The sequence below is a fragment of the Monopterus albus genome, unplaced genomic scaffold, assembly GCF_001952655.1.
Source record: "Monopterus albus unplaced genomic scaffold, M_albus_1.0 scaffold132.1, whole genome shotgun sequence".
Taxonomy (NCBI): Eukaryota; Metazoa; Chordata; class Actinopteri; order Synbranchiformes; family Synbranchidae; genus Monopterus; species Monopterus albus.
This window is the reverse complement of record NW_018128012.1, coordinates 213,415-223,633: the sequence shown is the minus strand read 5'-3', so window position 1 is coordinate 223,633 and position 10,219 is coordinate 213,415. Positions and strand designations below refer to the sequence as shown.

At 46.7% G+C, this 10,219-nt stretch overlaps 1 protein-coding gene across 7 annotated transcripts in view; it reads right to left on the bottom strand.

Moving 5' to 3' along the window:
* Positions 1-203: 203 nt before the first annotated feature.
* Positions 204-10,219, bottom strand: part of gata3 (GATA binding protein 3) — a 14,565-nt gene continuing 4,549 nt past the window's right edge. Inside the window, exons 1-7 of one of the 7 annotated variants that reach the window (XM_020613349.1) lie at positions 9,976-10,213; positions 9,476-9,838; positions 8,052-8,588; positions 6,199-6,255; positions 5,996-6,042; positions 3,834-3,959; positions 204-1,668 (exon numbers count right to left, since the gene is read on the bottom strand). In XM_020613349.1, coding sequence (XP_020469005.1) covers positions 1,378-1,668; positions 3,834-3,959; positions 5,996-6,042; positions 6,199-6,255; positions 8,052-8,588; positions 9,476-9,710 — 1,293 coding nt within the window. In that variant the 5' untranslated portion in view covers positions 9,711-9,838; positions 9,976-10,213 and the 3' untranslated portion in view covers positions 204-1,377. Of the gene's footprint in view, positions 1,669-3,833; positions 3,960-5,995; positions 6,043-6,109; positions 6,256-8,051; positions 8,589-9,475; positions 9,839-9,975; positions 10,214-10,219 lie in introns of those variants that run through there. The other 6 variants (XM_020613353.1, XM_020613352.1, XM_020613354.1 and 3 more) reach the window with 6 other exon arrangements.

Here is a 10,219-nt window from a genome sequence, read left to right as displayed (position 1 = left end):
TTCCTCCATCTCCACTGTTTATTTCTGCGCTTCCTGTTTGTGCTCATCTGACCGTATGAGCCGTCCCTGTGAAAAAATAAACGGGTAACTGATAGAAATGGCAGGGTGTGGCTGGTTGTGGTTGTGGTGGGTTCATGATCGCACAGCACAGACAACATAGCTCTGGACCACGGCGCTAACATGTCAACAGAGATTAAACTAGTTTATTATTTTCAAAGAGGAAAAAAATTACGAAACAAAAAAGCAGTCATATTTTACACTAGTGATTATTATTAAATTTTTACAACCATTCAGTCTGCATAACATAAAGAAATAATTCTACATCTTTGTTTCTTTCGTATTTTTGGTACTCTGATTTATACATACAAATAACAAATACAGGAACTTTTTTCACAATGCATATAATCTGTGGGCAGGAACAAATGCTTTCAGGTGATCAAGTGTGTGCATGTGTGTGTGTGTGTGTGTGTGTGTGTGTGTGTGTGTGTGTGTCTGTATACGTGTGCGCATCAACACAAACCAATTGCCCGAGACCTATAGCACATCCAAAATAAAAAAGGAGAGAGGCGCCTGCGGCCGGAGCCGCTGACTCTCTGCAAACTTAATGCAACACAATTCACGCAGGCGAGATCCGAGGCCTGCCCTTTCTCCAAAGTCTCTCTTGTCTTCTCAACTCCTCCTCCCTTCCTTTCTTTCTTTCCTCTGGGAGGCGTCCTCTTCTCACTCCTCTGGCAATAAGTCTCTCCACCTGCCGCGACTCGTACCCTTCTCGTCGGTAGCTGCCCAAGGGCATGTTTCCTTTTTTCTTATTTAATTAAAAAGTCTTCATTAAATGTACTGTATTTCATACAATTTGTACAAATATATTCAACGTCAATCTCTCCTCATCTTCAGCAAGAAGAAGAAGAAGGCGTGCAGGGGGTTCCTGTTACACAGGCGCAAGGTAAAGAGAGGCAGGCTGGGAAATTAAGGGAGATGGCATTGATACCGCTTTTAGGTCTGTTTTTGTGATGTTTGTGTGTGGGAAAATGGCTCTTTGTACACAAATGGAGCTCCTTATCATGTGGATCAGCTGGGGGGGAAAATGTTCTCTCTCCCTGCTCAGAGGGAAAAAAAATCTTCCCCCCTGGAGGTCAGTGTGCCACAGTCATGTCTGCAAAGCATTCACATCACAGAGGTGCACTTAGATTTTATAAAAAATAAGATACAACTGATGACACCTGCCGTTCCTGCACTGCGGCTTGGTGATGAGACAGAGGAGCTTAGTGCGGGCTGAGGAGCAGTTTATTTGTCTTTTAGGTTATGAGAGCAGGTCAGCAGAGGTACCGAAGGGTGGTGGCGAGGCCCAGGTTTAGGGGTGGTGCAGCGCAGGGAGCTCTAACCCATGGCTGTGACCATACTGGAGGGATGGTGTGGGGCGAATGGGAGGCTCGAGGAGGGATGCATTGGTGTGGGGGTGGTCAGCATGTGGCTGGAGTGTGAGAACGGAGGGAAGGATGACATGTGGCGGGACAGGGCGGCCGGGCTGAAGGAACTGCTCTTGTCCATCAGGCTCTTGGAGAAGTCCTCCATGTTGTCTTGGGACTTTTTGCTCTTCTTGGACTTGCTGGACATCTTCCTGTTCCTGGTCTGGATGCCTTCCTTCTTCATGGTCAGAGGTCGGTTGATCTGCTCTCAAAAGGAGACAGAGAAAACGGCAGATTAGCATTTTGTCACAAAGAACTCAGCATTTTGTTTGCATGCAAGATGAACATCATACAAGCGGAAATTTCAAAATAAAGGCGTCCACAGTTATGGTTGCGTTTAAATGACAGTAAAAAAACTGAAGTGAGAGGTGTCACCATGTTTTAAAAGAAATTAGAAAAATGTGGCCCGCACTAAGCTTTTTAGTTTTTTAGAGGTAGTTTGGGGGTTTTGGGGGAGACAGTGATGAAAATGGATTCACAATACAGGGCGAATCTGTGTGTGTGTGTGTGTGTTGAGCTGGATTTAAATGTTGATTTGTTTAAGCTGGACTGTATCTGAGGCTGTGGCCATGCCAGAAAGAAACAGAGAAAAAGAAAAGATGGATGGGGGGGCAGAGTGTGTACAGAACAGACGGAGAAGGCTCTGGCAATTGCCATGACAACCGCCAGCCAAGTCCTCCTCTCCACTCTCCTCCTCAACCGCGTGGCCGTATCCTGGCCAAAATGGCCCCAGCTGCCATATTCCAAGATAGGTTTAGCTGGGAATGGAAGCTGGATGATGGAATTCCGGCTGTGGGCAGGATTATGAGGGGAGGTGGATGAGGCCGACTGAGTTCCTGATCTTTCTGAGTGGGGAAATGGGAACAAGGATTTCTTCGTCACTCGCTCACCCTGCCCGAGACGATGTGATTTTTTGCTGACTCTTTAAGCAGAATGGCCTTGATGATTAGCGGAGGGCAGAGAGCTGTGCCCCCTCCCCCCAGTGATGTGGTTTCACTCTCTAAGATCTGGCCCCATACTGGGGGACTTTCTCTCTTTGTCTGCTCTGAAGCGTGCTACGCCCATGAAGCTGGTCAGGCCTTTGATGCCGAGACGTGTACTGTCTCAGAGAGGAAGCCTCGGGCCTCCGGCCTGCATTCGGCCGCCGCCCCGGCACATCAAACAAAAGCAAAGCCAAATTGTTTGAGTCAATGACCACCACATGCACAGAGCAGCTGCTCACATCCTCTCTCCCAAAAGCAGCGGCAGCTAACCACCTGAAACCTCAGCCCCCATACAGAGGTGTCAAAGCTGAGCACACGCTACATCACTCAGATACAAAGACGAGAGACGTCTTTCACACGTGGTGAGAAAACCCCTGATTACTAAAGCAAGTCTGTGTTTTGGGTATTAACACAACCTCATGTTTGTGGCAACTTTTCTGTTTTCACAAGCTTCTTATCAAAGCCAAAGCTTAGGGGACAACAGACTGGATGATCAGGTGTTCTGGGACAGTCCACACACACCAGGAGCACATGCAGGCCCCAACACAAGTCGGGATTTACCAAAATAAACTCATTTCACACTTAAAGTCAGGGTCAGTTCAAATGCTAATATGTGACTGGGAAATATTCTTCTTCTCTCCTTTCACCCTTGGTCTAGGCGCTTAACTATCTGCCAACAGCATCATGGAAAATGATTTAACAGGGTGGGCCTGCATGGCAAGCGGGACACTCTTCACCTTACACACAGGACTATGTGATATGGGCAGCCTTTATCAGCTGTCAGTGAGAGGGGAAAATATTACCTACATGTGGCCTGGGAGCAGTTAGCCTGGTTAATATTATTATTATTATTATTACAATGGCCGTTTGATTAAAAGTGACAGCTTTGTGAGCAGCAGAGGAGAGAGAGGGAGAGATAAACGAGTCCCTGGGGTTTGCAGATTGAGGATGTGAAACCATGTGGTAAGGCACTAACCAACCCAAAACGAATCAGACGGATTGATGGTCAGAGGGGGGACTTCAAGTCCCTGGCGCGCTAGGAACCAAAAGGCTGCAAGTAAGAGAAAGAATTAATCGAATTTTAATTAAGCTTGCTCTTTAATACTCCAAAGCAAGGCGGCTGTGGGCTTAGTTCACTTATACATTTTAGATTCGCACTTACTGCCAATAAATCATATTAATTCCACAGTATTTGTTATCGCCATGCCCCGGAAATTCTCTGCAGGGACAAGTCAGATAAAATATTCAGAGGAGGAGGGAAGGTGCCCAGCAGGACGTGAGGAGACAGACATGAGGAGGCCAGCGAGGATGAAGCTGCACAAATAAATATGCAAGAGCAGCCCTGATGGCTCAGTGAGATATCCTGTTCAGGTTTATTACTTACATTGTGCAGTTTAAAGTACAGGCCGCAGGCGTTGCACACCGGGTCCCCGTTGGCGTTTCTCCGCCACAGCGTCGTCGTCGTGGTTTGACAGTTCGCACATGACGTGCCTGCGCGTCTGGCTGCGGACTGCACAACACACAGAGGCCACAAATCGCCACATGAATAACCCAGTCAACGTGAAGCTTTATTCTGACACTTTTAACACCACGATCCAGGGCTGCCGCTCCTGTAGGAGCCGGGTTTTACCAGATCCTCATTCGGGAACTTTGACTTTGGTTTGGAGACATCTCACTGTGGGATTTTAAAATGCTTCGTGACCAATTCGGTGCTGGAGGATTCCGGCAGCCCTGTGTTCATGGCAGCCTAGCTGGCTACATCGCTGTCAATACAATCCGCACAAGGCAATTGTATTTATTTCACTAGACATGAAATGCATTCTTTCGTTTCACTCATGTAAAAACCACGAAAAACGGCTGAAACATGGAAGTCAGTAGAAGGCTTTATTTGGCCTCCATGTACTGTACATTGTCAGCCTCCAACCATACGAATTCTCTGCGAGCTGAAATGTTTCAAATCAAGACAGAAAAGCCCAAAACAGAGCTGCTTTCACTCAGGCTAAAAATAGCGCCACAGAGCGCATACCTCCTGGAGAATAAATGTTTACAGAAGACATAAAAGCAACGGAGAGCTATTGGGTCTGATTAAATTTACCCTCAGCGTGCGTGTTTGTGCCACGCACACTCGTGGCGCTAAACAACTGGAATGAAAAGAAAGGGCCTGGATGTGTCCATTTGGTGCTGGTTAAGGTCTCACACAGGAGTCGGCTTTGCAGGTTGTATTTAGGGATTAATTTTTATACAAGGAGAACAAGAAGGACAGAAAGTCTTAATATGTGATGCAGTGACATGAAGCAATAGTGCAGCAGGATTTTAAACAAGCTAAAGTGTGCGTGTTTCTGGCTGGCCCTGACTTCATCCTGACACACAGTCAGTCTCCTGCCTTCGTCACAGCCCAGTCCTCTGCACTGCCTTGACATTGATGTTATAATCTCTAAAACAATCAATAAACAGGTGACCGCAAAGGACACACTAACGTACACGACTACATTATCTCTGGAAGGAATTTCCAATTACTCACAGGAGGCGGCCTCAGACCCTGCTACTGTGTGCGGGGAATAAGCAATGAGGCGGTCGGAATGACGCCTGTTCTGTCTAATAAATCCATTTATTAGGACCTTTCTTCATCTTCACTTTTATTGTGCTGAACCACAGTCCTCTGACTTTTTAACTCCCTCTTTGAAAATGACGTCAGTGGTAATAATCAGCAACATTTTATATGATAATATAAATGTTCCAGATATTATCTGGTCGAAGTGATGATCAGATCCTCCTGTGATGTCACTTTCTGACCTCTAAATAAGATTCTTTCCATTTTTCTTCATCTCTGACCCAAGGTATAAGGTCAAATGTCGCGTGGCAATTACCCATACACGACCATCCCCATGTTTTTACGCAAAGATTAAAACACTAAACAATCTCAAGTCGTGACTCTGTGGTGACCTGGCCCGGTCTGTGCCTTTATGTTTTGACTGGGGAAGCGGACTGTGTTGTTTAAAGCGACTTATCTGCGCTGCTCAGACATCCGGCAGCCCTTTCCTGGCCAGTCGGGTTTTCACATTAGAGGCGAGGTGCAGGAGAGAGGAGGCCCAGAGCGGGACAGGACTGGACAGCCAGCTTTGCCTCGAAAGATGTTCTCCCTTTTTTTATGAGAAGGCAGGGGGACTCCTCTAAAGCTCATAAAAGATGCAGCTCTGATGATGATGGAATGATTTCCCCTGAAATAGCTGCAAAAAATAGCTCTACCCGAAGCAATAAGGACTGGGAAACAGCCCGGTTGGCGGGCTGTTTCCCAGTCCCATCAGCCTGAACACTGAGATGTTAAAACGCGGCTTATATGATAGAGCACGGTGGGCTTTCATGGACGCAGGCCTGCAGCCAACGAGCTACGGCGGAAGCGCTTTTGTCTTTAGCTGCATCTCTAAAATACACATGGGGCCTCCTAACAGAAAACTAGGTGAGTCAGTGACAATTTGGGCAAATAAAAAAATAGCATCGCCATTGCATTTAAAAAAAAACTGTGCAGTAATATCTGAAAGCAGAGACCTGCACTTGTCGAGTCAATTTCCTGCAGCTAATAGGCCTACTTCTTCCTGGATAGGGGAAAAACAGAGAGAGAGACGGAAATGTCATCAATAGAGAAATGTGGTGGAGACGTACCAGCCGCCGCTTGGGTTTGATGAGAGGGCGATTCTGCCCGTTCATCTTGTGATAGAGTCCGCAAGCGTTACACAGATAGTGGCCCGTACCGTCCCGCCTCCACAGAGGAGTCGACGTGGCCCCGCAGTTCACACACTCTCTACCTTCTGCAAGAAGCAACGCACAAAAACATACACACACACACACACACACACAACATGGAGACAGTGCCCGGGTCAGTTGGTCCTTCAAAATTAAGAGTAATTCTTGTTACATGTAATTTATTCTGGCAGCAGAACATGTCAATGAAATGAGAGGAAATATTAACATTTTTTTAAAACATGCAAAATGCAAATACACGCTGTCAATACAACACCAGTCAACAATAACAATACATTTGTAAATATATATGTTAGTCATTCATTCTGCTGCAGCAGATATATTTAGAACACAGGTGGATTAAACACGTTAGTGGTAAATACAGCAGCTGTGTTAAGGTCCAGAAGCAGAAATCATTCAAATAATCCACCAAATCTTTCAACTCCGGTCCGTGAACAGGATTATCAGACTAAGTATAAGGATTGCAGGGGGTGCTGAGGTTTGATTGGCACTTCTCTAGTGACACCGACAGGTGAGACGCACACTGACACTTTGATTACAGCAGCTACAGAGGGGCCTGAAACTGAAACAAGGGAGCTGCAGTCACCGTCAGATTATTTGAAAGCAGAGACTCACACAGGGCCTTTGTGCGACGCCGAGAGCTTTTGCATTTCATGCAGCCGCACTTCCCCTTTTTCGCGCTGCAAAAACACACACGGCCCGAGCTGTTCACAAAGACGGAGAGGTGCGGCAGTCCGGGGCACACCGCGTTTATATCTGACAGACATGCACGCTCAGTGTGTCTTTCTTTCTTCTTTCTTTTTGCTTTGGCAGCCGAAATCAAACAGGAACTATGTCGACCAATGCATACGACTTGAGAAAACAGGTCTGTGCAGCGCAGGTTCTGTGTTGCACAAGGTGTTCGGTCTAGAAAAGCGCCAGACGTTTACATAACGCACGCTGCACTGACAGCCTCATTAGAATGAAGATTCTCTTCAGATCGGGAATTATCTTTAAATGCACATTATCCTTAAATTAAAATCTTTCTTTGCACTAACGGCCCTGTGTATGATGCTGAATAATCTCGATGATATGCATCAACTAATCCACTGGTTTCTATATCCCATCAGAGCCGCTGATATTAATCTCATTACAGAAAACTGCTTTTCAGCTGCGCCGCAATAACCTTTAAACTAATTACTCTCCTTACAATTTGGAAACGTCTCCCCTCACTCTGTCTTTCTCTCCGCTGCCTCGGTGGTTCGCGCACTCCGCGGCGGTTCACCCGCTTTTTCCCTGTGAATGAACGAGCAGCATCCGGAGCTGTGCCGCTGGGTAAACAGTTCAACTGTGGCGTGCGCTGGTCTGACAGTAATGGGATTATCTTAAAAATATAAACGGGGCGACAGAGCCCAGAGAGCTGGCTTCCCCTCTGTCTCTATCCCCCTCTCTGTTTATAAAGAGGAAGATGGAAAAATGACCTAAATTAACCTGCGCATTCAACTCGGAACCCGTCTGCGTCACGACGGTTTTATGTTGGTAAGAAAATGGTGTGTATTTATTTTAAATAATAATAATAATAATACACTAATTTAAAAATTATTATTATTATTATTATTATTAAATGATGTGGATTAAAGAAAGAGGTTTGAGGCACGTTTAGGCGCCTGTTGACCCGTGTGGCCTTCGGCCCAAAGAGGTGGCTTGTTGATGTGAGGGATGACTGATCATGAGCTTTTTGGGCTTTGTGTGTGTCTCTCTGTGTGTGTGTGTGTATATGAGATTAAACATGGCTGCTCATTAAGGCTGCAAATCTGGGGAATAATGTTAGATCAAAAGGGAATGTAATAAAGCGCACGCCTACCTGAACAGGACCTTGTTTTTGGTCTTGTTTTGGAACCATAACTAGAAGATGACCCACCTATCAGGCTACTTGGTGGGAAGAGGCCTGGGCCGTATTCGGGGACATAGGGTGGGTATGTGGCGATGGGGTGGTGGGCAGAGGATGACCCTGCGCCGATTGATGCCACACTCCGGCTGTGAGCTGACTCCAGTTTCATACTCTCGGCCAGGGTCACCTGGTACTTTATGCACTCTTTATCCTCCTGCCGCCCGGAGCTGCTGGAGCCCGGGGTGGATATGCCCGGGTCCGGGGACACGTCTTTTGGAGGGGTCGGAGGAAACGTGAAGAGGTGCGGACTGGAGTGACCAGTAGACAAGGAGGAGGAGGAGGAGGCCGGGGGGTAGACGGACAGGCTGGCCGGGGAGCCGTGGTGCAGGGGGTTCTTGGGGAAGGGGCTCAGGTTCCAGGGGGAAGTGCTGTGGTGAGGCGCGATGCCTTTGCTCCCCTCCAGCCAGGGCAGAGAGCCGTGCAGTAATGAGGGACGGCACACCTGGCTACCTGAGGCAGCACAGAAACACAAACAGCATCACAACCTGATCTCAGACCGGAAAACAATAAATACACATTAAGTCCGTTGTCGAGCTTTAGGCCTGAAACACCTTTACGCACGGATTAACAGACACATTTTTACATTTCTAATTGTCCTCCAGCGGTCAGTTCAAAATCCTCTCCATCTCTCTGTTGACTTGTTAAAATCGTCTGACCCCCGCCTAGTTTTCACTGTGGCCTTACGTGTGTATAATTGTAGCCTTTACCGTTTCCACTGAACAGGTCACATCAGCGGAATACTGGTAAGTCATAAGCCTAAAAGGAAACTCCACTGTGATTGACTGTTCAGGAAGTTAAAGGCTACAATTTACGAAACTCCACAGGTGCCGCATTCTGATAAATAACAGGTTGTAAACAAATGAAAATAAAGAGAAGTGACCACATACTACCAAAATAGTCCAGGTGCATGTGTGACCTATGCGTCAACACATTTTATGATTCAATCCGTAGCAGAGCACTCAGTTGATCCAGAAACAAATTACGCAAAAACCTTTTTGACATATGAGTCAGCTGAATGACATTTTGTGTTTGTAAAGTTTAGACGGGAACAGGGTGTGATTTAAGCAGTAGCCTGCACAGAAACCAAAGACAACCTGGAGGTAAACCATACATATTCACGGCCTAGTTTCACAACACTTAAGCTCTATATGGGGTTTGAGACCGTCAGCCCAGGCCAAAAGCGAAACTTGGTCTGGATCACAGACAGATCATGCAAATAATTCCAAACTCAGCCACAGTAATTGAGTCTGAGGTGTAGGGATAAATTACGCACAGAGATTTAAACAGGATAGAGTTCACATTATTAAATAAAAGGCCTAAAGAGGCCGTTTACTTACTGTGCGGAGGAGGAGGGTACCTCGGGACGGCTCGGACAGAGTTTCCATAGTACGGGGAGACGTGGTTCCCCTGTCCATCGATATTAAAGAGTACATCCACATCGTCAGCGAGGGGATACTGCGAAGGGTCCATGTATGAGTGGCCGAGGCCCGGGTGATGTGAGCCGGGATGCTGCTCGTTCAGCACCGTGTGATGATGGCTCATCCATCGTGGCTGATCCGCACTTACTTCCATTGCTTTGCTTTTTTCTTTACCAAATGTTCATGCACGCCGTAAAACGGTACGAGTCACAAGATAAGAAATAGTCTGTCCCAAATCCGTTTTATGTTAAATCCACAGGTTCCGCGCTCGCTTCCGATCACCTGGAAACACAGAAAAGAATTTATTGTCTTACTGTGTCAACTGTGTTCACATGCAGCACGACTAAAACAGGCAGGAGGCTCGAGCGAAAGTGGATTTACCCGGGTTTTTAAAAAACATATTTAAACACGAAACATACCCCGCATTACAAATGCAACAAATGTGTTGTCACATAAATACGTCCAAAATGGAATCCAGTCCCCCGCACAGTTCCTGAACTTCTTCCTCTGAGTCCGGCTCAACAAGTAGTGGAGGTTTGTACGCGCGCAGGACTTATTTGCATCGGATGGCCTGGCTGCACACTGACCAGCACCAGCAAGTTTGACTCACTGATCAAATCTGTGCTTGTGCGCAGTTGTAACCCTCTCCATTAACTCCGCTCC